The sequence below is a fragment of the Armigeres subalbatus genome, chromosome 3, assembly GCF_024139115.2.
Source record: "Armigeres subalbatus isolate Guangzhou_Male chromosome 3, GZ_Asu_2, whole genome shotgun sequence".
NCBI lineage: Eukaryota > Metazoa > Arthropoda > Insecta > Diptera > Culicidae > Armigeres > Armigeres subalbatus.
In genome coordinates, this window is record NC_085141.1 from 421,437,858 (window position 1) to 421,465,654 (window position 27,797).

General features: G+C 39.9%; 1 protein-coding gene across 4 annotated transcripts in view; it reads left to right on the top strand.

Annotated features, from left to right (window-relative positions):
* Positions 1 to 27,797, top strand: part of LOC134227344 (cyclic AMP response element-binding protein A) — a 299,421-nt gene that overhangs the window by 222,894 nt on the left and 48,730 nt on the right. For all 4 annotated transcript variants that reach the window (XM_062708750.1, XM_062708751.1, XM_062708753.1 and 1 more), the window contains one exon: positions 13,606 to 13,837. In XM_062708750.1, coding sequence (XP_062564734.1) covers positions 13,606 to 13,837 — 232 coding nt within the window. The remainder of the gene's footprint in view (positions 1 to 13,605; positions 13,838 to 27,797) is intronic.

Consider the following 27,797-nt stretch of genomic DNA (forward strand, 5'->3'; position numbering starts at 1 on the left):
ATGATATTTTCTGCTTATTCCGGAGGCATTAAAATTTGTCCAATTCCAATAGTGGATTGAGCGGAATTAGTAACTTATTAGGCAAGTATTTCCTGAAAATAAGTTCATACCAGTCAATAAAATGAATATATATAATATTTTCCAGATTCAGTTCATTTTCGATTATTTTTTTGAACCTTAATTTTTTTCAAATCTGGTTTACTATATATTTTCCAATCATTTGATTTTTTTTCGATATATTAAGAATCATTTAAAGTCTTTCTGAATAATTCTGAATGTTTCGAAATCATCCACTGTAAAAAAAACGACGACGGTATGAAAAATATATTTTATAAATGAACTGAACAAAATCGAGCTAAGGTCATTTTCAAACCGATCGAAAATTTTGTCGGATCGGATTTAAGGTCCCTACGTACTTTAAGGCTAGTTTACACATCAGGAGCTTGTCTGTAAATTTCGCTCCCATGTGGATGGAAAATTAACAATTCGGCCCGATTTAAAATACAATTCGGCGGAGATCTCCGGAAGTCCGAGCTGTAAACCAGACTATAAATTGTCCAAGATTTCCGCTTTTTTTGGGAGCACATGGGAATAAAATCAATGAACAAGATTCCCGAGATGTGAGGCTACTTTTAGCAGCATTAAAATCAATTTCAATCAAAAAGGACTGTGGATTGACTAGATTTAACATTTATTCTCATGCACCCACCATATTCATGGAAATAATTAAAATTACATTTTATTAATGTTCTTTCCTTGTTGAGATTCTTGTTATTCTCATCCGCAGATTTTTTTTCCCACTTATATTTTTAAAAATGGGATTTGGCATGGAAAACCAATAATCTTACCCTATTGCCTTTTTGCATTTGTCTTTTACCTTAAAACTATTTTTTCTTACCCTTCTAATGGCCAAAACCGGCCTTAAGCAGGGTACTTTGACTATTGTATTTTCAATTGTTCAGAATTGGAATAATGAAATCCCCAATCTACACTGAAAGATTAAAATAAAATTTCACTTATTTTTTAATATTGAAAGATGCGTAGTTTTCTGTTCCTTCCTGTTTTTGTCCGCGTCCCTTTGAAGAGTGAAATATTTTTCCTCAACAAACTTAATACAATAGAAGGTTATTTTTTTCTTCACGGAAAATGGAAATAAGGCCTGAAAATGAAATTTTCACAGCTCTTGAAGCTTTTGAAAAAAATCTTATCTCAAGGTTTTTTTATATGTCCCGTTTTGTAAGCGCGTTTGTCCCGTTTTTTCACCTAAATGATCTGGTCAGCCTAACTATGAAGCATTGTTGTTTTTCTGGAGCGAGAAGGCCCGAGGTCTTTTTTTGTTTACTCTGGAGCGAGATGTTCACTGTAGCTATGATAAACTGTAAGTTTTATTTGAAATTAAGAAAAAAAACTGTGGTGTGGATGTGGTGGGTGCAATGGAAAATATTATGTTGATTCAAATAAAATAGTACGTCAGCACCCTTTACGAAGATAAGTTGAGATGTCGGTATAACCGTAATCGATTTTATGACGTCTATTCGTCACACGCTGGGTAGTGAGATAAGTGGATGGTTTTGAGTATGTGGTTGCTGTATCATCCGTTTTGAATCGGCTGGTGAAGCGACTTTGAAATTCGATACCTGGACTAGAGGCTAACACCGATAGTCTAAGGGGGATGTTCTGATAGCTGTTCTATCACGCGCGTGCAACGCCATTATACTTGATAGGGATGTTCAACCGAAAAACGGTTGCCGCCCGGTATTCTGGAGAAACGCCGTGATTGTAGACTTCTTAGGAATAGGTGCAGGATTTGTTGCATTCTACACCGAATAGGTAAGGATGGAACGCCGTGATGTGATTTGGGTAGCAATTAGTAGCAGCAATAGAGCATGATTCCACAATATATTACAAAGTGCAAATAAAAATTCCTGGGGTGATGTCTACAAGACCAAGACCAGAGGAGACTTTCCATCCCCCGAACAGGCTCCGGCGAGGTTGGTGCTGATTTTCAAGGTACCCTTCCTGTCCCATGCCATAAGTTTCTGGCGTTCAGCACCGCAGGACATAGCGGCCAAAGTTGCACCGGTGATGTAAGAAGAGTTGCTGGCGGTGGCGAAATGCCTGGCAACGAACAAAGCACCAGGGAATATGATTATTCAACTTACTTTTATTTTTGTACCATTTGAAAACACCCTAGACAAGCAATGTTCGTCCAGAATGATGAACCGTATTTCTGGATGACGCCTTTTTCTCTTTATAGACTAAAAACGAGAATTAAACTACAGAACTAAATACCTATCGAAATCCTCAAAGCAGATCATTTTGGTAGCTAGAAATAAATCAGAAATTTTCAACAATAAATGCTACGAAGTTTTTGATATCACAATTTAAATATGTTTCAAAATTAACAACAAGTAATTCGTTAATTAAAAGTAACTAGGTAATTGATCGATAGGTTGACCAATTTATAGTTCCACAATGATTTCGTCGGGGGTAATTTCCCAATTTTGTTCGGATAATTTCAAATTTTTCATGGAGCGCTTTAATTTTAGTCCTCTTGCGTAACAGTTCCCCGACTTGTTTTTTTTTGCCAGATTCAGCAAACAAAAAAGTGAACGGAGATGAACGTGGGATGATGTCATTCCGCCACCTTGAGAGCCATTAGGTATTTTCGGCCGATTGAAAGTAACTCGATATTGCACTTCGAGCAACACACGATGAGGTCTTCACATCAATCTATCGATTCCTTTCATCTTCCTCCAATCGGATGGCGTGCAGCTTATTTACTGTGTGTGTGACGAAATGGGGTACCGACTATGACATCAATTGTTAGGAAAGGTGATGACAGTACGCACGTGTCTCCATATGGGCTGACGGCATCTCTGCGCACGACATCGTCGGCGGCAACATGTGTAATGTGCATTATGCTGCACGATTAGAAAGGAAGCGCTCCTTTGTCGGTGACGAACTCGTGTCATTATTGTTCTAAGGTGCCGTGCAGATACGCTCTGCCTTCGCGCCGCCGCTTGTGCATGCATAATGGGCATATTCATGACTTCTTTGAACAGTCAAAGTCAACCCAGCAAGAGTGCAGCAGTGACCTGAATCCACTTTCTCATGAACTGCGGGGCGACTATGTTTCACTTATTACCAAAGTTGAGTTTCACGTTCAAAAGGTTTGCTCTCGAGCTGGAGTATTCGCGCAAAAACCCTCGGGGCAGAACACGCAAAATACGTATGTACGTGCCAAGCCTCTGAAAATTGACCACTTGTAGCAGCTAATTTAAATCCACTTTTCGGCTAAAATATTACGACTTGTGCTGTGGAGCGGCAAAACACAGAAAACATGTCAAAATTGATTCCCTCTCGAATAATTAATGAACCTGCCTTTCGTCGGGCCCGTCGAGAAATCCCGATCACTATCCTGAAGTTGCGTTCCTACCAACAAATATACAAAACAAGACAAAATCTCCCATGCGTGTCTGGCTGGGCCGATACGAATGAAGAAAGTGCGCGGAGTGTCAGAAGTTGATCCAAAATCCAACCGCCGCCGCAACGCCGCGTCCGTCTGTCCGTCAGCAGAACCTGTTCCTGAAATTCAGTAGAAGGAGTGTGATCGCGTTGGCCAGCATCACACGCATTCGACAGCCAAATCAGTCAAAACTTGTTCTCGGTTTGTCTTGTATTAAACGGGGAAAAAACCTTCATTAAATCCACCTACTGCGGAGGTATACAATTCTTGCAATATATTGTAAAATGCACTTACACCGAATCTATTGATTTGATATTTCTCAGCATTGATGCACGGAATTCTCAAATCTAGTGTTGCAACTACGTGGAGGATTTTAATTGGTTAAAATCTCTGATATAAGAAGGATAAAATGCAAGCGTCGCTTCCAGCAAGACACCAAAAAAGAAGAATCGTAAAATATGAAACGAATTCCGTTATATGTCTTCTGTTGAAGTTCCTTCGATTGGAATGAACTTTCGGCTTTTTGATAAGATCATTGACGCGATTGATCCCAGGCGCGGTTGCTGCTGATGCTGCTGCCGCTGCTGCAAAGGAAAAGTGGAACTTTCGTTCCCCCAAATTCACGGAGTGAACGGGTGAGATCACACACGATCACCACCACACCATCACCGACACGGGGTAGATACGGCCGGGTATACGAGCGGTACTGGGGGTGGGTGCACGATTGGGTTGTCAATAAAAATCACTGCCAGCTGGCCACACCCCACCGCGCCAGACAAATTGAGTCGGGAAGGACTCTGCTGCTGGTGCCGCGCGTGGAATGACGAATTATTCTCGAGTAAAGTCGTTGAACCAACCCACCGACGACGTCGTCGTCTCGGTGGAACTCGCTAGTCCGAGTAAGGTGAGGTATGCATACCGAATGTACCTTTCAATTGTACGATTTACTATCGAACGCGGGGAGCTGCATGCGTTAGCCGTTCCAAAAATTTGAATAAATATGTCTTCAGTCACCGTCTGACTGATGGCACATATATTGAGATGATGGCGCTGGAAGGCCGCTTGTGAGTGTACGTACGTATGAGGGCGATGATGGCGGTCGTTCTTCGTCGGACGCCTGTTTGCGGTATGCGGAATTTACTTTTATTTGAATTGATGATAAACCAATTCTAGGGGAGAGCAGGAAGAAATATGCAGAAGTCGTTAAGTGGATCCTAAATGAGACCAGTTTGGGTGAACGACGGTACATAGCGATTTTCTTGTTTTGTTGGGAAAATACGAAAAAAAACATCGTTCCTCCAACAGGGACAGACAGAAAATGTCACTTGGACGATACAGTGAACCAGTCTACAGTACACTCATCCAACGTATGGCAAATTTCAATACAGTTCTACAAAAGAACCTTGCAGAAACTGTATGAAATTTTGGCATATACAATTCCGGAAGATTTTAATATAAGCATTGTATTGAAATCTAACAATTTTATATTATTTTAGTACAATATCTGTATAAAAAGCTCACAAAAAACTTGACAGATGGGTTATTTACACAAGGCCGTACAAGTTTTTCCCTACGACGGTATTTTTTAAAGGCTTTTCTATTATACTACTTGGGACAAATACGAGTATGACGGCAGTATTATTGTTTACTGGGGTGGTCTGTTCGATGCATAACAGTTGTCCATATTCTATTTTGCGTCACTACGGTCCACCACGCAGTCAACGACAGGTCTGTTCAATGTCTTTCATGGGAGATTCATCAAGCTCGCCGCGTATCTCACATGCTTGAACCCGTCGGACTACTAGATCGGGAACCATTTTTACTGGGTACTGCCTGTCATTCTGCCAACGTTGCCGACCCATTAGTAGCCGTCCGATTTGGTAAGGTATGTGAGGCAGGAAGTGCCATTTGGCCAGACAGGTCCTACGGCTAAAAATATTGTTTGGCCGAATAGGTAATATGGCCGAAAATAAATGGTCTTTGGTCAAATAGGCCGAAAATGTTGTTTGACTCAAATGGTCGTTTGAAAGAAAGGGTCATCTGGTGTCTATGAGAAGTGAGAACTGCAAAGTAACAAGTAAACAAATGAGAAGTGAGACGTCTCATATCTTACCATACAGTTCTCACTTATTACTTCTCACTTCTCATTTCTCACTTCTGTAGAAAGTGAGAAGTAACAAATGAGAAATAAGGAGTGAAAAATGAGATGAGAAATGAGAAACATCTCACTTCGCACTTCTTATTTCTCTCTTCTCATGTGAAGTGCGAGAAAAGTGAGAAATGCGACGCCTCACTCTTTATTAATCACTTCTCAACTCGCACTTCTCACTCCCAACAGTGAGATGTGAGAAATAAATGTGACACGTCTTAATTCTCACTTTTCATTTCTCATGTCTCGCTTTTGACAGTAAGAAGAGAGAGGTGAGACATCTTTTTCTGACATCTAATTTCCCATTTCTCACTTTTCATTCCTCATTAGCTCAATAGCTCTTAGATGGAAGCAATACACTTTCCAATAGTCGAGATCTGTCCTGGCCACGTCCTTGCGAATGCTGAGGAAGGGGAAGGATGGTTAGTTGGACACCTACTTAAGACAGATGCATAGAAATCTACGACCTCTCATAGGTGCCACGGGAGGTTTTGGGATTGTGTGGAAGGTTATAACCGTAGGAATCGTTTTGGTAGAACGTGAAACACAGAAAGGACTAAGAAATACAAAGTAGGAAAGGGACGAGCCTGGAATTGAACCCACGACCACCTGCTTATAAGGCAGAAGCGGTAGCCACTAAACCACCGAGCTCGTCCCGGCCATATGACATGCTCAACTAAACCACAAAAAAAATCTGAGGAATTTCATTGAAATTTTCATTGAAATTCTGAAGAATGTATCGTTGGAATTCCGAAGGATTTCTCGTCGAAATTCTGAAGAATATCTCGTCTGAATTATAAACTGAAGAATGTCTCAAAACTCTGTTGAGTTTCTCGTCGAAATTGTGAAGAATCTTTCGTCACAAATCTGAAGAAATTCTAGAAAATGGCTCAAGAATGTTTCTCCGGAATACTTACGCATTTCTCATCGAAATTTTTAACAAGTTTTCGTTGAAATTTGTAACAATTCCTAGTCCAAATTCTGAAGGATTTTTCATCAAAATTCTGTTGATTTTTGTTGACGAAATTCTGAACAAATCCTCGTCAAATTATTATATTTTCCAGGCCTCGGAATTCTCACTCATATGAATAAAAACTTAGGATTAATCCTTTAGCGGAGTGAGTTCATGTTCCCCTGTGAGGAAGTATTCTCACACAACATTTTTATCCGAATAGAATGACGGGTGAGAAGTTCGTGAGCGCCGGCTTGCTGGATAATTAAGTTTTGATCCACCAAATTTTCCCTCTCGTCGCTTCTCCAGATAAACTTTACAAGCACATTCACAAAAATTAAAGACTGCGACGGGATTCGAACCTAAAACAATTTTGAAATGCTTAGAGCGCCTACTATAACCACGCCGGCACATGAACTAATTGGAAATAGAAACTGCTGTATTGAACCTTCTACTTGTTGTGATGCGTCGCATCGTCAGATTCAATCAGTTTGGAGAGGCAAAGTAAGCAGCATTTAATTTTCGCGAAGAGGAATAACAATTTTTCGCACCATCGCTTGTGCCGGAGTTTATCGCATTGTAATTTAGCCGGATAAAATGGATGGTTGAGCGATCTGTTCTTGCGTGAGTGAGTGAAAAATCAGAACCCTGATAATTTCTCACCGAAATTCTGATTAACTATTCATCGAAATTCTGATAAATTGTTTTGTTGAAATTCCGAAATTCTGAAAATTTTCTCGTTGGGGTTCTGAAGAATTTCTCCTTGAAGTTCCAAAGAATTTCTCGTCGAAATTCTGATAATCATCTCGTCGGAATTAACCGTCAGAATTTTGAGAAGTTTTTCGCCGCAATCACGAAGAATTTCTAGTTAAAAATCTTGAGAATTTCTCGCCAAAAATCTGAAGAATTCCTTGCTGAAATTCTGAAGAATTTCTTGTCGAAGTTCTTAACTGTTTCTCGTTTATATTTATAACAATTCCTCTACGCAATTCTGAAATAAGTTTCTTTTATGGTTTCTGAGGAATTTTTCGTCGAAGTTCCGAAAGGTTTTTTTTTGTCACAAATCTTTTGACTATCAGCCGAAATTCTGGAAAATTTCTTCTTATTAAATGTTTGAAGAAGTTTTCGACAAAAATCTGAAGAGCTTATGTCCGAGCTCTTTACATACAAAGGAAAGAAAATCTGAAGAACTTCTGGAACTTCTCGTCGAGGTTCAGAAGAATTTGTCGTCGGAATTTTGAAGGGAATTTCATTTTTCTTTTGGGAAATTTGTTATCTTAGTTCTGATGATTTTCTTGTGGAAATATTCAGGAGTTCTAGTCGAAATAATATAGAAAAATTCTCCTCGAAAGTCTGAAGAATTGCAAAGAATTGCAAAGGAAAGTTTCGGTGAAATTTTTCTCTGAATTCCGAAGAGAAATTCTTCAGAATTTTGATGGAAGGTTTTCTGGAGTTTCGCCGAAAAATTGTTTGAGGTTATGACGGGACGTTTATCTTAGAAGTTCAGTAGAGCTTGTCATCGAAATTGGAAACTGATTTTCGTTGAAAATCTGAAAAAAATCTTGTTGAAATTCTGGAGAACTTTTCATCGTTATTCTGAAGAATTTCTCGTCGACATTCTTCAGACTTTAGACGTGAAGTTTTTCTGAGATTCGACGATGGATTTTTCAGAATTTCAACGAGTTTTTTCTCTCGGATTTTCATCGATTTTATTTTAAACTTAATTTTTGTGATTTTAATTTTCGACGACCCTTTCGCCCAAATGACCATTTCGGGCAAACGACTCTTTCGGCCAAATGACCATTTCGGTCAAACGACCCTTTCGGCCAACTGACCCTTTCAGCCAAATGACAATTCAGGTCAAACGACCCTTTCAGCGTATTGACCCTTTCGGTCAAATGACCCTTCCGGCCAAATTACCCTTTCGGCCAAACGACCCTTTCGGCCAGCTGACCCTTTCAGCCAAATGACAATTCAGGCCAAACGACCCTTTCAGCGTAATGACCCTTTCGGTCAAATGACCCTTTCGGCCAAATGAACCTTTCGGCCTAATGAACCTTTCGGCTAAACGACCCTTTCAGCCAAACGACCCTTTCGGCCAAATGACCCTTCCGGCCAAATGACCCTTTCGGCCAAATAGCCCTTTCGGCCAAATGACCATTTCGGTCAAACGACCCTTTCGGCCTAATGACCCTTTCGGCCAAACGACCCTTTCAGCCAAACGACCCTTTCGGCCAAACAACTTTCGGCCTAGCGGCATTCGGCCAAATGGCTTCCGATCAAATGGCTTTCGGTCAAACGACCGTTTCGGCCAAAGGACCCTTTCGGCCAAACAACCCTTTCGGCCAAATGATCCTTCCGGCCAAATGAACCTTTCGGCTAAACGACCATTTCAGCAAAACGACCCTTTCGGCCAAATGACCCTTCCGGCCAAATGACCCTTTAGGCCAAACGACCCCTTCGGTCAAATGACCCTTTCGGCCAAACGACCCTTTCGGTCAAACGACCCTTTCGGCCAAACGATCATTTCTGCCAAACGACCCTTTCGGCCAAACGACCCATTCGGTCAAATGACTTTCGACCTAATGGTATATTCGGCCAAACGATTTTCGGCCTAGTGGCATTTGGTCAAATGGCTTTCGACCGAATGGGTTTCGGCCAGATGATCCTTTCACGCTTCCCTCATTAAGTTACCTTAGCGGTAATGTGATAAATACGGTGCAACCCCCTACGGCAATTAGCAGATCAATCACATTCATCTATACTCTCTCTTCTCAAACGATATTTCCAGCCAAATGACATTTTCGGCCAAACGTTCCATTCGGCTGAAGGGAATTCGGATAAATGGCCTTAGCCCTAAGGTGTTATTCGGGCAAGTGGCATTAGGCCAAATGGCTTTCGTTCAAATGGCTTTCCGCCGAATGGCTTTCTGCAAAGCGACCCTTTCCAAACAGTTGCAATATTGATGTCTTTATATGATGCAGTTTGCATTCGACTGTGTCAACGAGGTAGCGGATAGATCTGACGTGCACTTCGTGTCTACAAGATTGTAAAATAACTTCCAGCTGAATTTTTGTGTCTTGGTGTACTCCGAGCGTGAGATTTCACACTACTACCGCATTTGCAACACTGTGCGTACGCAGCACATAAATTAGGAAGATTTGTAAACAGCACACTTTTCACATTGTCGCATGTTGGTTGGCAGAAAAGGCGTTCCCCTTCCTCCGAACACTTTTGGCACTGATAGGGGCCTGTCAACATTCACTCATGCGTAAGTAAGAAGTCAAATTTCTGCTCAAGGGCTTTTACCGCTGCTGCCACACTTGAAACGCTTTCCATCGCACAACGTAATGCATGCTTTTGGAAGCAATTTTCAAAGATAATTTGAAGTAATAACTTCGCGTTTACGACTCTGGCTCAATCCGCACTGGCATGACACTTTACGGTTCAATTCACGTGTGTAAGCTGATTGTTCATACTTGCGTCCTACCACAGGTCGTAAAACCTGGCGCTCGGAAAATAGAAACGCCGGCCGATCGGTGCTGCATACCGATCGTTTTGTATTCAATTGAAATCCCACGAATCGCAGAAGGGACCCCCCTGGACTTGACCAGAATTAAGCCATTTATCTATGCTTGGTCAATTAGAAAACGATATAAATTAGACATTTGGACAATTTATTATCCACGTTCGTCGTCGGGAGAGGCCCTACCGTACGGCAGCGAGACCATGCACCTTTGGTTGGGGTAATTTGATTTCGGTTTAACGATCGAACCTTTTCTTCTCCATTCTGCTAGTTTATGGCTTATGTAAATTGTGGCCCGATTGTTCCCACTGGGTACTGGGCTGCTGCTGCTGATTGAGCAGTGCGGCACGCGGTTTATGCATATTCGATAGGGCGCAGGAATCGAACCTTTTGCGCATTCGCAATAGTGGACACAAGTTCTAACAAAGGAGTTGAATTTGTGTCAGGTTTGTAAGTTCATCATTTGTTTACATTGACGATATAAGAGTAACGGGTTGCATACCTGTTTTTATTATGCATCATAAACAGCATATTTATACATACGCTTTATAGTTTCAATTAACGAACATCTTCAAATGGTATTAAATTCTTGGATAATACTGTTGTAAGTTGACCAGGGAATCATTTTTCTGAAATGCGCTTGCGAAACAAGCGATAAAAGCGAACCAACGACAAAGCTTTTCATCCCGTTGTTTTGCATTATTTCTAAAGCAAATTTCGGTTCTATGTTATCGTAGTTTCTGCTTTTATGGAAATATTCGAGAATCGAACAATGATTTTAATATTAGCATCGTATTCTCGGAAATATCAGAGCATGCAAGGCAAATGATTCTTGTCATATTGTGTTCGGGTTCTGATAAAGGTTTGTCGCTAGGTGCGTTTGTCAGTAACAAACTCTGTTGACGACAAAGGGTATATTGTTGGGCGTTGCTCGAATATTGATTCCCTGAAGTTGACTTTATAAGTCATGAGAGGTTAGAATTGAATACCATTGTATTGCATACTTCGAATATGACCCACCTCTTTCAGTGTGTTGGGTCTTTTTTATTAGCTTTATTAAGGAGACTTGCAGCCCCAGGCTGGCTCGCCTCCGTGTGTTGGGTCCTATATACTTGAATCGACAAATTTATTAACATAGAACAGCAACTTATAACTTATACTTGTTAACATTTATTAGCTTCGCTGATCTTCAATAATAATATGTGTTTTCGCAATCTATAAATGTTACTTGACGAATGTTATCAGAAAACAAATAATGCAAAGTATTATTTATAAGGCTACGTATTATACCTGGTTGTTAACTCAGTTGCTTGTAAATTTTCAATAATTAGGATTCACAAAGGTCTCTTATTATCTCAACCGGCATTTAGTCAACGAACAACATACAAGTGGTAATAAACAAAACTGTTGAATGCAGTGACCAGGTACGGTCAACAAAACCTACCTTAATGTGGTCGATTTGCAGTTGAATTTGCATTTTTCGTTGAATTATGCATCTACCGATTCAGTCACATGTCCCATCAACGCATTTGCCATTAGGCGGGCATGCGGTCCTCCGGAAAAGCGCAACCTTCCCAAAAGAATCAACAAAGAGAAGGTCAAAATCCTTCTTTCCCATCGCAGCAACCTGTGGCTGTTGCTATGGCTTTATTATTTACGTTCCCTGGCTGGCTTGGCTTAGTTACGTGACGTACTCTTTTGTTTGTTTATTTTCTCGGCATTTTCATCGAACAGGTTCGGCGAAGATATGTCATTCCGTTCATTGCGTTCCGAACATGATCTGATCGATTTTTTTTTTCAGAAGAGTGCACGAGCGAGCCCTAAAGGGTTCCACCGTGACTGCTTGTGAACAGGTAGAACAACTTTCATTTTCCAAAACCTGATATCCCTTTGCCATATAATTTGCTTTTATCACTCTCCGTTGGTCAACTGGTGGTAACTGAACTTTTTTTTTCGTTTCAATTTAGTCGTTTACTTGGAGTCTTTCGTCTTTTGGACCACATTCGGGTGCTTTTGTTTTCGATATAATAACTGTGTCTGATTTACGCAATATTTTGAAACGAATAAAAAAAGGACTTTTTCCCTTCCCAGACAATTTAAAAAAAATACAAAGATGTCTATTTTATTATTTAATTGTATATCCTCGACTTGTTAAAACTCATTAGCTAAATAATATAATTCTTGGCACCTTCCCATCCCCTATAATGCATCGAGTGGGTTGTACTTTTATAAGTAATGCAGCATTTTAAGTAATGCTCTGGTTCGAGTTTTCCCTCATGAAAGGTGTCGCACAAGCGGAAACTGCCACAGTAAATCAAAATACTTCATTTTTTTTTAAAAAAGAAATGTCCTTCAGTTTCTAATCATAACAGTTCCATCTCAGTGGGTTTTAGATTGACATTTTTCGTTTGTTATTGTGTGTTATTTTTCTTCAGCATGGGACCAAATAAAGGGAAAACCAAAAATCTTCGACCAACACCGATCCGGGCCTCGTGTTCCACGCATCGATTGCTGGTCAGGCCAATGGGACGAAACGAGACGAAAAACGATTATCGTAATTATTTAGTTTTTACGATTATGATTATTAAAAAGGTACATAACAATCTTATTAATCGAAAATGTTAACGTCTGACTGCAGCGTCCCAAAGGTTTAGACTGGCAACGGTACATGATGGGTGTTGGTCTTCCTCTCGTCGAACACACTGCTTTATTTATTTAGTCTGTTTTCCATTGCGGCGGCGTTTTCTTTACGCATTGGCGCCCGTCACCACTGTCCGCCGCCGCTTTGGCTTTCGTGATAAACGTTTTTAACCAAAACCGGAGTCTGTTTCGGAAAACTTTTCCCGCTAATGGGGCCTACGCGGTTGTCTCCCACCTGGTAATATGTAATTATCGGGTTTTGTTACCTTATTGTTGCATTTTTGTTTCACTTCGGTTCTCACAACCGAAGATTGACTGACGACGCCGATGGAAAGTGGGTAACGAAAGGCAGCACTGGAAATCGAAACAGGCGTTACGAAACAGATTTTGAATCGCAATAAACAGTTCAAACGGGTTATAAAATTTCATGGGAACTTAATTGCACCTGTCCTGCTCAAATCAGAGACATAATTCCCTGGGTAAAATTTGGGTCAACCCCATTCTACGCTCACACGTCATCTTATTCATGTCTCGTACTGGGACTCGGGGTGGCATTACGAATTCCGGAACCCAAACAGGTTGATAAAGGTAGCACATTCCTCTTCACTTTGCGCTTGCTATGCCTCTCCTTCGTGCCCATTTAATCCGAAGATTTATGCGCTCGGAGTAGGCTTTGAATCGATCCGCTTTTGCTCGTTGCCCCTTCTACTTTGTCCTATCCCTTCGTCCGGACACCGATGGGTGTCACATCTCGGAAACATAAATAAATATGAATTCAAACTGATACCATAATTAATTTCCCAACCGTATGCTAATTTGCTCTTCCATTTCATTCAAACTCGATATTTTTTCCTTATCATTCCCTACAGACCATGCAAGACACACTCAAAATGTCCAGTTACGCGGACATGCAGGACTGGATGGATCGAGACTCCAAGCTCCCGCCGGTGATCCTCAACGACAAACTGATGACGGACGCGATCATTGGCACCGGAGGCATGCCCATCAAGACAGAACACTCGTACAGCCTAAACTCGGACGGGGATTCGATATCGGACACACTGCCCGAATCGCCGCACAGCTTGCAGAACAAAATGGACGGTGAGTAGTGGGGGGGTGTTTCGCGATCGATTCGATCGTTATAAAGTTTGGCTGCGAGCTATTAAATTAGCAGGATTAGTAAGCCACATTTCGGCGATAAATGATGAAAATTTATGGCTGGCTAAAAGTGGGATCATAATCGAAGATAAAAATAGCTTTTGAAATATCACACGGGGCTTGGATGGAGCTTAGATATAAGAGGTATGGTGCCATATCGTATTTGATAACACTCGTTTTAGTGGAATTGAGGATATATTAAGTAGTAATTGTTTACTTCCACCCGAGTAGCAGAATTCAGACAGATTTATTTTAAAAATATACTAAATGAGGGGGAGAATGCAATGCCAATTTCTACTTACTGGCACTACTTATATATGACACGATTATGTTCATAGATAAACTTTAAGTTAACTTGCCCTTCTGCGACGCAGAGACTAATAGCGTTTGAAGTAATTTATTTCAATACAAATTGGCATGCCAGGATTTGTAAGGGACTCTAAAGGTATTTCCGTTTATAATGTAATTTCCGTCTTTGCGCTTAAACCAATGAAACGTTAATTTGCTATAACTCCACTGTATAAGAAAGTTCCTCATGCGCCAACATATTGACACGATTGAGTTATAGCAAAATGTGCAGGCGAAAATCCATGCCATGTAGCCCTATTAAAACATTCTTCTTATTCCTATATTCCTCAAAAGTACAATTTACAAAACTTTCGGAATAATTTTCAGAGACATTCAACGAGAATTTTAGAATATATTATCGCAGTATAGTTGCAAATCATGCACACACACTTCTACTTTTAGTAATATTTTATATTTTTTCCATCGTTTTTTGGAGTGAAAAAGAAATTTGGATTAATATTTCTCTTAAATTATTTTAAATAGATAAATCTTTGTTATTGCTAGACTGCAAAATTTTACTCGGTATTAATAAAAGTAGAATGATTATGTGGAGTAAATTAGACTGTATCATTTTGTTACAGATTAATCATATTAAAGTCAATTTTTTGTCATTGCAAAAAATAGCGTGTGCAACTCGTTGCAACGAATGCAAATTCAGTTAAATTTGGAAACAACTTGTGACCGTTCATTTGCGGGTCACAATTAAATGTTTGGTGGGAAGGCCAGTTAGTGGTTTAGCCCAAATAAAACATTGTTATAAATGTCTTGTGTTGTTGTTAATGTCCGAATGTAAAATAAATGTCTGTCTCTACTTTTACAAGTGTTTGAGTGATGTTTATTTTGTGTACAGTAGCTTTTGGTTGATGTCTTCAGATTTATTATTTATTTTGTTCGTTTCTTTTACTCCGACTTTAGTTTATTAATTTATTTAATCAGTTATCTACAACCAGGTTTTTTTTACACGGTTTGGATTTGGTCGTTTAAGACCTTCAGCGTCGATAAAGCAATGAGTTAACCTTTATTTATGAGTTTTCTTTATTTATTTATTTATTTATTTATTTTGTATACTTAATTATTTATTTACTTATTTATTCATCCATAGTTTATTTATTCAGTTGCTTAATTGTTTATTTATTTTCTTTGTATTTTTTTTTATTAATAACAATGCGGAAACAAGTGTTAGGGTATTTTAAATTGTTAAGGCTTAGCATGCAGCCAGTGTCGGTGTAAACTTGTTAATGAGTATAGGATATCAAGCAACATATTTTATAGTGTAAGGTTCCTGTTCGTGTTCGAGTATTCAGTTCTACTACAACCATAATCTGCTTCGTGGCCGCCATCACCGTTGTCTGGGGACTGCCTAGTCATCGAATGAGAATGAGTAATCGACGATGATATAAAAGGGATTCCCCAAACTGGGTTGATCTCTTTTCTTTTAATAAGTCCTGAGGAGCGAAGATAGTGACGGTTTGCGGTTTAGTACGCTTTTAAACTAACCGTTAGTAGTTCCGCTTAAAATACCACTTAAAATTAAAACAATTAAAGCTAAACTACGAGCAGTGGTGAAAGTGAGAACTGAGAAGTGATAAATGAGATGTTCGTAGTGAGTTTAGAGTAATTAGAAGTGAGCACTAAAAATGGAAGTGAGTACTGAGCAGTGAGATGTGTGCAGAAGTGAGAAGTGAGTAGTAGCCCATCCACTCTTTTCGCACCACCCACTTGTCACATCTTATTTCTCACTAGTCACTCCTCTTTTGCCTTTCTCGTACACTAAGTGTACGTAAAGGCTATAATATTGCTCCAAAAACAAAATTTTGATAGGAGGCCCGGAGGGCCGATTTTTATATACCGATCGACTCAGCTCGACGAATTTTTTACTTCTCACTTCGCACTTGTAATTTCTCACTTCTCACATCTCACTTCGCATTTCTCACTTCTCACTTCGCACTTCTAACACTACTTCGTTTTTTTCTCCTTCACTTCTTACTTCTCACTTTTCACTTCACACTTCGCACTTCTCCCTTATCACTTCTTACTTTTATCTTTTCACTTCTCACTTCTCATTTCTTGTTTCTTACTTCTCACTTCAAACTTTTCACTTTTCACTTCTCACTTCTCAGTAAGTGTAACTGACTTAAGTCCACTTTTTACTTCTAATTTCTCAATTCACTTCCTACTTCTCATGTCTTATTTCTTATTAGATGTGAGAAACGCCTCTCTCCACACTTCACTACTCACTTTCCACTAATTGCAATGCCAGTTTTATCAAGCTATTCGGCCAAACGCCAGTCAGCCACATGACCCGTTCGGCCAAACAGCATTTGGCCAAATGGCAGGAACCGTGTAGGGGGAAGGGTTGTCTGACTGAAATCCATTTGGTTGAATGCAATTTGGCCGAATGCTACTAGGCCGAAAGTGATTGTATAACACTTCACTGAAAACTGTTTCGAGGAATTCATTTTCGCGGTTGAACATTTGGCGGATTGTACCTTTTCACCGAATGACTTTTTGCGGTATGTACCATTTCGCGGAATGCACCATTTGACGGAATATCAATAATAATAGCTTATTGTTCATTCAGCATTTCCACAATTATCACCTGCAAGGTTTCTAAGCCAAGTTACCATTTTTTTGCATTTGTATAACACGAGATTAACTCGTTGGAACTTGTTTGCCTAAGAAAGTCGAGATTTTTTTATCGATTCATTTTCTAGACCGGGCCAGAAGTTGAACCCAGCCTCCTTCAGTATAGTCTTGCTAGGCAGCCACGCATCTCTCCGCATGACTAAGGAAGGCATCTCAGAATATATAGAAATAGTTTTCGAAATTTTAAGTGCCCTTAACAAATCCTTTATTATATCTGATCTGGTCTCCTTTCTTTACTTTGTTACGGACAGACGTTTTTATTAATAATCTATTTTTCTTCCTTTCGCATTATACGGAGAAAACGTATTCATTTACCATTTGTACCCAGCAGACGCGTTCTATGCAAGAAGGCATTATCAACACCTTTCGCCTTATACCGAGCAGACGCATCCATTTAATGAAACATTACCCCTTCGTGCGCCTTATACATGGCAGATGCGTTCTTTTAAAGAAATTGTATCAACTCATTTCGCATTATACCGGACAGACGCATTCATTCGCATTTCCGCTTATAAAGTTGCGCAAAGAGGATCTTCTTACACTGATTGATGGTCTTCTTATTATGTTGGGAACTTTCATTTTTGTTCAACCATTCTAGTGACTTTACGGGAGTGTCCATTTCTAAAGCGCTTTAACTCACAGAGTGCAAACACGTGAATTTCTTGTTGCTACTTTATTGGGGGTGTATTGAAGTGTTTTGAAGCTGTTTCTAGAACAAATCCAATACATTTCAATTCTTGCGTTTTATTTCGCCATAATAATCATTAGGCGATAACAATACTTCCGCCTTACCAACAAGCATTTGCTTGATAGGTGTCACTGTCACTGTTTTGCTTGATAGGTGTCACTGTCAAACTTCACAGTGAGAAGTTGAAAATGAGGAGTGAGAAGTTTGTTGAACGTCTCACTTCTCACTCTTCATTTCTCACTTCTTGCTGTGAAAAATTAGAAGCGCGAAGTGAGTAGTGAGACGTTCCATTACTCACTTTGTGCTTCTCACTTTTTACTGGGAGAAGTATGAAATAAGGAGTGAGAAGTGAGAAGTCTCACTGCTCCCTTCGCATTTCTTATTTTTCACAGTGAGAAGTCAGTAGTGCAAAGTGGATAGTAAAACGTCTCACTACAACTTCACGCTTTTCACTTTCAACAGCAAGAAGTGATAAATGTGACGTCTCACTTCTCACATCTCATTTCTCACTTCTCGCTGTAAAAAATGAGAAGCGCGAAGTGAATAGTGAGGCGTCTCATTTCTCACTTGTCACTTTTTTCACAGTGAGAAGTGAGAAATGACAAGTGAGTAATGAAACGTCTTACTTGTCTTATCACTGCTCATTTCTCACGTTTCAAATAATCAATTCTGCCAAATGTCCTTTCTGGCCAAATGTCCGATTTGATCAAATGTTTTATTCGACCAAATGTTCTATGCGGCCAAATGTCATATTCGAACAAATTTCCTATTCGACCAAGTGTCCTATTCGGCTAAATGTCCTATTCGGCCAAATGTCCTGTTCGGCTAGATGTCCTTTTTGGCTGAATGTCCTATTCAGTCAGAAGTCCTTTTGACCAAATGACCCTTTTGGACAAATGACCCTTTCGGCCAAATGACGCTTTCTGGCGAATGATTTCGGCCAGATAAGTTTCATGTTACTCAAATATGAATTAATTTCCAACAGATTTATTTCAAGAGGCACATTTTATAGATATTTATACAAACAAGCCATCAACTAAATTAATTGTTTAAAGCTTAATTTCTTGACATTTCCGTTTTACCCAAACACTTTATAAGTTCCGAAGAATTTCGCGTGGAACTTGCGAAAAATTTCCCGAGGGAAAGCAGAAGAATTCCTTTGGAAATTCCGAATAATTTTCCTTGCAAAGCCTGAAGACCGTGGAAAGAAATGTCAAAGATTTTCCCATGGATATTCAAGACAATTTTCCGTGGGCATTCCAAATAATTTGGCTTGAGAATTCTTCGGAAACTTCGGAAAACTTTTTTCAGATATTTTTTTCGGGTTGGAGAGAAAATTTGCTCTCATTCTCTTTACAACCTTTGTTACTCCTATATGTTTCGTTCTTGAATTTTGATTTTCATAGGGGAACAGACGGCTTTGGCAGGTTTTGTTCTATTATTGGCAGGGGGTTTTGTCGATGCAAAGAATGTTTAAGCCAAATTTGAGCAAAATCAGTAATAAAAACCACCCTGACAATAATAGAACAAAACCTACCAAAGCCGTCATTCCCCTAGTTAATGTATCGAGAAAACATACATTTCCAACGGAATTTTACAAAAATGTTTTTGTTCTGATATATGAATCCATAAACCCTTCGTGTGGTACAAAAAAATCATGAAGATTTGAATCCCCTGATGAAAAACATTGTTCTATCATTCCTACTGCAACACTTGGCTTTTTTTTAAAATGATAAACAAGCGACGAACGGAAGCATTGCAAAATACATTTATGTAATTTCTCTTCGAATAAACATTTGGCGTCACCTTTACAACCTGTATCAATATTGTGTTCGCGCTACCGCTCACTCGTTAGACCATAATCGTCATCGGAGAAGAATCATTCACTTTATTTGAAAAGCAGCTTTCAAATCTTCCCCGAAAGCAAAAGAAAAACAGTGCTGTAACTTGTTTTCCCTTCATCCAATAGGTTCTATTTCATTGAATTCATTCATCCGGGCAACTGACTGGATTATAGAGTGATCGTTGAGATGAAAACAAAAAACCCCGCCGAGGATCGGAGCTGTTTGAACAAATGTGTGTCCCACAGATCTTCCCATCGGAGCTGTCTGGCAATCGATAGGTGCCATCTCAATAAAAAAATAAGACGAGTGCGACCTCCGATAGACAATCAGGTTTTTATTTGTTGAATCGCTCGATCAGCCATGGCATGGCTGAACTTTTTTTGGCAGCTTTGTCGTCATGGGTGCTACACTCATTCCGTTTTTTTCGCGGTTGAATGCTAATAACTTTTTGATCTACCAAACTATTTTTCAAAATGACTTCATTGCTAAGTTTTTTGCGAAATTTCTTTCATTGAACCGATGATAATCAACAATTTTTTCCACGCATAAAATGTTTTATTTATATTCGTTATAAACTGACTAAATTCTCAAAACTTCGGCGCAGAGGGTGATGGAGTCATCACAAAAGATTGTACTTTCATTGGTTATGGAACTTTAGACGGAAACTACTCCAATCCAATACTTCAGTGTGTCATCCATAATGAATGCATACTTAGGATTTAGCGAGTGTTGGATGCAGTAGACTGAGCGCGTTTTCAAGGTTTCGCGTCAACTAAAAAATCTGGCGGTAAGTTCTCACAGTTCGCTTCGGGTTGCATAACAGCTAATGATGCTAATGAACGATCCTTTTGGCAATAATGAGGCGGTGAGGACGACGATAGATAACCGCTCGTTAAATGACAAAGTAAAGATCAGCTAATCAACGCGCTTTGCCTCTGTTGTGCCTAGCGAGCGAGCGAAAGTTTAAGGCCATCCTTGGTGGTGCAAGCGCGCCTCGAGTCAAACGGATTGATCCCTATTGCAATCTGACTACGGGGTAGCAGCGGCGTTCGTCATAAATTTGCCTGAAGTAATGGTTGATGATGGTCACCTCTCACTGGCGATGGTTGTGCCATTTCTGTGTGTAAAACTCACACGATCCCTCTGTGCGACGATCGCTTAGTACTGATGCGAAATGTCAAGCAATTTGTCTTTCCTCGTAGGGTTGCGAGCTGCACCGGGATGGATAAGTTGTGGACAAATTGAGGGAGGATGAGCTTTGGCAGGTGGTCGACGAGAGAATAGTGGTCATGTAAGTAATAATCTTCACATGATCTTTGGGCTAGTGATGCGCACTTATTCGATGTTGGTGGTCTTGGCTTGTCAGGATTAAAGATATGTTTTATAGGGTAATGGGGGCTTTGAAAGGGTCGTTGAATGTTATTTACAAAAGGTAGGACGACTGACGGTTTTGACAGGTTTTCTGTACTATCAAGTGACTGTGTACTGTACTAGACGAGTTTCCGTCTAAAAAAATATTTTACGAAATGGATGATTTTTGGCGATTTGTCAGTATCTATAGGTTTCCAATCAACTCGAATTATTTGTTTGGAATGTGACTGAGTATCAAATGTCAGAGATTGGAAAAGTTGAAGTTGATATTCTCCCTACATATGTACACGTCGGAAAATCATTGCCCAATCATTTCAGCTACATCTATCAGTTCAGTATTCGATCAACAAGTACTGATGCCGGCAACCTAAGACATAATGGTGATATCATCAATGTACATATTAGTTATTATTTGGTTGACTATGAAGCGATTTGAGATTTATCAAATCATCCTGGTCGCCATTTTGCAAAACTCTGCCGGCTGAACGAAATCCTGAACATTGCTGCGCAACTGACCACCACAATCCACTCATTCGGGTAAACGCTCTCATTTCGAATCGATATTTATTGCTACCACGCTTCCTCGCTTTCTTAATAGCGCTTCCCCGAGTGCCGGTTCCACGATGTCGGTGCCGAGTGTGAAAAGCGCCCGTTTGTTGCCTCCGTTGAACAAGGCGGGCCCCATTATCCAGTCGAGGCACGTGATTCCAATCGTGTCGTCGTGATATACCCACTTTACACCTGTCGACTGCTCTCCTCAAGTTCGTTCAAAATCACATTATCTTGCCCGAGTGAAATGGTTATGAGTTTGCTCACTCTCTAACAGTTAATCAAACAAACGGTGAATACTGAATCTGATAGCAAACGGTGGTAAATGGTCGGAGATTTGATTGGATTTGATTCAATTAGACTGCTGCTAGCGTGCGTGTTGGGCACTAACCGACTCGATTGACCGATCCCAGGATAAGTTCCGCTTCGTAACATGCCAGCTACAAGTTCTTTCGGCGCCGGAACCATGTTTACGCGGATCACTCACGCATGGGTTGTTTTGAATTAGAGCATTTTAAATTGCGCCTCCCTCTTGCACTGAACCTCTTTTCGAAACCATTAGGATGTCTTGTTCGCATTTGATTGATTCATATCAGACAGCGACGATTCACCGAAAACACACTTCGCAGATATCTTCCTACACGTACATAAGTACTGTGGAATGCTACAACCGCCAAGGCCAAAGCAAAGAGACAGTGCAGAGCACGTAGATAACTGTCAATTCCGGTTCGCCGTAGGAACACTCACATACACGTTCGTTCCGCCTTGGAGCAATCTTATCTCGCACAGAAAGCGAACAAGTTCACTCCAGCTGGACCTGCATAAAGCTATGCAAAACTCGAGCAAAAATGCCTGCATACGGATTGGTCACCGGGGCATACCCACCCGAGAGCGCTGATTGAGACATAAAGTAAGCGGTACTTCAAGGCATATTACCCAATCCTGGTACCGGTATGGAATGAGCTCACCAACGACAACGAACGAAGGTATTCGTTCATTATTCGATGGATGTTGGATGGGGATAGGGCCAAGCGATGGGAAAGTGAAGCATACTGATATGTGGAGGAAAATGAAGTAAAATCGTTAATCGCATCATGTATGAGATTCTGTACATACGCACTATACCTTTTCGTCTTTAGTTTTACACAAAATAAAATAAATCAAATAAAGTCAACTCTCCACATTTCGATATTGAAGGGCCCATCGAGATAAGGAGAGGAATGAAAGAAGTTTTGATCTTGTTTGGTTCGATACATCATTTTCATAAGAACTTTTCAAAGCAATGACCAGGGTTTCCAAAAATCGCTCTTATTAGATAATGAATAACAATAAAAGAGAGGCGAACATTGTTTATGAAACTTGTATACAAGTGCGAAAAACAGAATCGGATAGGCAGCCTTCACCGAGAAGGGATGATAAAATGCTCATTTTGTGCTGGGGGCAGGGATTCCGAAAACGTGATAAAAGAAAGGTAAAAACTGTTCCGAACCATAACAAGCCGTGATAACAAATTTTTAAAACTTGTATAAAAGTGCGAAAAAACAGAATCGAATAGGCAACCCCCACAGAGAAGTGATGATTTTCGCTTTGTTTTCGCTCACTTTGTGTTGAGAACCGCACAGCAGTCTAGAACAAGTTGATATGCAGAACCTGTACTCCCTGCGTTTTGAGCTTTTCAAAAGAAGTTTATTATGAGGCCTCCTGAATCAATTTCTTCATCAGTACAGCTTGCGAAAAAAGTCTCTCACGGTATGTTACATATCGTATATGTTTACAGAGATTATAAGTGAGAGACTTTTCCGTTCTTTTTTGGATTCAATCCCTGGTTGGGAACCAAATTTTTTCGCACAGATTTGTAAAACAAGTTGAAATGCATAATCAGAACTAGTTGAATGCGTGTTGAATGAATAATAAATATTAAAGATTCTTTATAGTGTCTTTTCAGAACCAAGAAATCTACAATGGGGTATAGCCCTTGGAATCAGTTCTTCATCATGACAGTTTGCAAAAAAAGTCTCTAACGCCCTCTAACGTAATTGTATTAAGAGATGATAAGTGAGATATTTTTTCATTTTCTTTTGGATTCAATCCCTGGCATTGACTGATCATTATCGAATTTAATAGTGATTAACTCGGATTTGCTCCCTGTCGAATGCAACTTATTGATAGAAAATCGCTTAAGAATTACCATATTAAGATTTGGCTAATATTTTTCTTAGCTTTTGTACCCACATACATACGAACATACAGACATTTGCTCAATTCATCGAGCTGAGTCGATTGGTATATAACAATATGGCTCTTTAAGCTTTCTATAAAAAGTACATTGATTACTTCACTTGTCATAAGACGAGTTAATACAATCCCATTGAATTCCACCACTTAATTGTATCTTGACAGATACGTATTTCGACCTCAAAAGTAAGGCCGTCTTCAGTGTCTCGTACTTGACTCGAATTGGTCGACTAAGTCGAGTCAAGTACGAGACACTGAAGACGGCCTTACTTTTGAGGTCGAAATACGTATCTGTCAAGATACAATTAAGTGGTGGAATTCAATGGGATTGTATTAACTCGTCTTATGACAAGTGAAGACATTCCACTAAAAAAGCTCAAAATAATTTTCTTATTGATTTCTTGTTAATGATGTGTTTATGTTGTGTTGTCATACAAACTGTATGACATTTCGTCGAAAACCATTTCGCGGAATTCATTGATGCGGTTAAAAATTTCGGGGAATAATATTTAGCAGATTGTATCTTTTCGCCAAATGGCTTTTGGTGGAATGTACCATCCCGCAGAATGTCGTTTTGCGGAATATTGCATTTAGCTGACTGTCATTTTTCCAGCTAAGATTGGTGATAGGTCATTTTGCATAAATTCGTTTAGCATAACGCCCTTTGGCATAAAGGTCGTTTGGCATAATTTGGGTCAATTATTTTTTTTGATTCTGAGGACTATTTTTGATGTTTGATTTTCTAAAAAAAAAACAAACAAACAAAAATACCGAATTTGAAACATAAATTTGACATCCAAGACACACGAATGGCTATATTGGCGATAGTTATTTACGTTGTAATTCTTGTTTTAAAATGTCCAAAGTAGCCCCCGATTTATCAAAGGAAGCCCCGCACGACGATAGATAACGTAAATCAAGATGCGTTCTGATAAATTTAGGCTTATGGTAGCCGTTATCCGGAAGGAGGAATAAACGAAACAGCAGCACTACTTCCAAGGAAGGGTCACATCTATCATTGACTTATTCCAGGCAAACACCTACTTTTGAAAAGGGATCAAAACCAACATTGCCTCAATCCGGACCAACGTCTGCTTTCACAGAAGAAATTGTATCCAGCATTGCTTTATTCCGGGATAATGTTTATTTTAAAAGAAGGGATTAAATTCAAGGGCGAATCACATACACCATTGCCTTATTCTAAACAAACTCCTACTTACAAAAAGGCACTACATTTATCTTTACCTTATTCCTAACTAACACTCACTTTTAAAGAAGTGAAAGCACCTACTTTCAAAGAAGGGAGCACATCCACCATTGCCTTAATACGGACAAGTGCCTACTTTTAAAGCAGTTATAATATCCACCAATCTTTCCATCTGGGCAAGCGTTTACTTTTAGATATAAGATTATATATACCAGTGTGATGTGCTTTACTACAGGTGTGGGCCAAACCATAAAGTAGTATTTGTTCAACAAACATTCGCTCTTTTGAGAGAGAAACTCTCAGCTGGGGTTGCCGAAGTTGGCCGATGGCGACCGAATGTGACGTCACGCCTGGCGTACGCCTCAGTACATTTTTCATAACAGACGTGACGTTTCACTCGGCCCAGCACCACCACCACCCATTTTTCCGACTAATACAGACTCGGGCACTTTGGCCCACACGTTTACTAAAGCACATCGCCACCAGTGCTTTAATCCTAGCAAGCGCCTAGTTTTCAAGAAAAGATCGCATTCACCATCTTCTTAAACCGGGCAAGTGCCTACTTTTAAAGATAACGATTATCATCACTCGGTTTATGCATGCTTTCTACAAAAGAATGGCTTCCCAATATTATCATCGATCAGTGTTATATTCAACATTCCGGCTTTTTTCTTCAGTACCACTTAGTCAAGCAACTAATTTAATAAACACAGAAAAAAAATACCAAATCGTGAAAATGACCGTTATGCCAAATGAGTGTATGCCAAATGGCCCGCTCCCACAAGAGAGATGCTGTTTTCCAAAAAGTTGTACATGAATGTACATAAAAATCACTGCTTGAAGGTACATTGATAGTCTCCATTTTTCTATTCTATCTGTTCTTTCAACTTAACATCTTTCTGACACTGGGTCAGAATCAAGATTACCCTTGACATGTTACTATAGACAAACATTAAATAATGGAAACGCAAAAAAAAGCAACGGTATCCTCTTTCAATTCAGGAACTTGCCCGTTTGAAGGGGAGAGAAGTTGTGATCCCTTCATACAAATAATACATTTGCCCGGCAGAAGGCAAGAGAAAATATGCTTCCTTCCATCAATTCAGGCATTTGTTCTTTTTAATGCAACACATGATTCCTTATTTCAAAGAATGCATTTGGTCAGCAGAAGGTCAGGGCGAATATGGTTCCTTCTTTCAAATCAGGCATTTAGAGGTGTGCGCCGCCGCGACAGTTTTTGACACGCCGCCGTCGCCGACATTTTTGCATCGGCGCGACGCTATTTAAAATTTATCCCGCCGTTCATCTTTAATTTTCCACACCGATTCAAATTTGAAGAAGTCAGCAGAATTTTCCTTGGGAGTTTCGAATATTCAATAGAATCTCCGGTGATTTTTTGTGAATTTAACAATAATTAACCGCATAGCATTTTTACGTTGAAATTTAGAACAGGTCTTTGTAAAAACTAAGAAAAACTTCAAGTATGGAAGTTTCGGAGTTTCTCATTGAAATAAAACTTTTGAACGGAAAAAGTAATTTGGCAGAGAGCTATTTGACCGAAGGCAACAGGACCAAAAATTGTTTTGCCTAATATGCCATTTGACCGAACAAATCATTTAGCCGAACCCCAACTAACCATTTGGCCACTTACTCAAACAATTCCTTTGAATGAAAAATCGATTGGCTGGAATGAACATTCGGCCAAAAGTGTCGTTCGGCCGAGGCGGACAATTGGTCAAAAAAGTCGTTCATCCGATGCACAGCAAACCAATCGAACAGCCGTCTTGGGATTACAAAACTATTATCACTGAACATGCTTTGGAGTTTCGTCAATTCAAGACCAATAACGATGACGGTCACGTCCTCACAGTCAATTTAGGATTAGGAGAGGGAAGTTAAGAATATTATTATGACAGGGGGACACTTATCGCTACAAGAGACCGAGGAATCCTCTGCATTTCCGTGATCCCCACGGGAAAGGGGCATTTGGTTAGACGATAGCTCGATCGTTCTGCGTCCAATAGAAAACATCAAACGCGCACTCTTCACGTACCGACCGCATAGAGTAGAACTAAACACCCGGATCCACGCCCGATACGAAACACGTTCAATCGCGTACTAATTGATTTACTATCCAAATGCGCAAAACAAGAATAAACACTCGGATCCACGTCTAGATCTTTCAGACTGTGCACACTAAGCTTGGAAAGCAAAACATGCTCCATCCATTGGTTCCCCCTGTGTAATTACGATTGTTCTGGTCAATCACGGAGTAGCAACTACGAAATGTACGGTCATGAAGTTCAAGTTGAAGTTCAAACGACTATTCCGACCAAACGGAATTTTCAGTCTAATAACCTGTAAGGGCAAACAATTTTTTCGACCGAATGACATTTTCGTTCAAACCATTTTCGACCTGATAACCGTTCCGAACGAGCGTTCAATTCGACCAAATGGAATTTGGCTAAATGGCTTTCGGCGGACAAATGGCTTTCGGATAAACAACGAAAGAGCCATTTGGCCGAAGGCTACAAGGCCGAAGGGAGTTTGGCCGAATATGTCATTTTACCGAACAAATCATTAGGCCAAAACCCATCCATCCGAAAATGTCATTTTGCCGAAATGGACATGCGGCCAAAATTGTAGTTCGGCTGAACTGGTCATTTAACCAAAAAAGTTCTCTGGCCAAATAGGTCATTTGGCCGAAATGGTCATTTGACAGAAAGGGCTATTCGGCCGAAAATGTCATTTGGCCAAACGGTCGAGAGGTCATACTTCCAAATGTCAATTACTGAAAGGGTAATATGATCAAATGTCCCTTGCTGTCAAATGACCATTTCGGTAAAATGCCATTTTCGGCCTGTTAGGGTTAACGACTGTCGTTTTGCCAAATGAAATTTTCGGCTAAACCATTTTCGATGTAACGTTCATTTCGGCCAAATGCAATTCGGCTAGATGACTTTCGGCTTAATGTGTTATTCGGCCAAATGTCTTTCCCCCGTATTATTTTTGGCC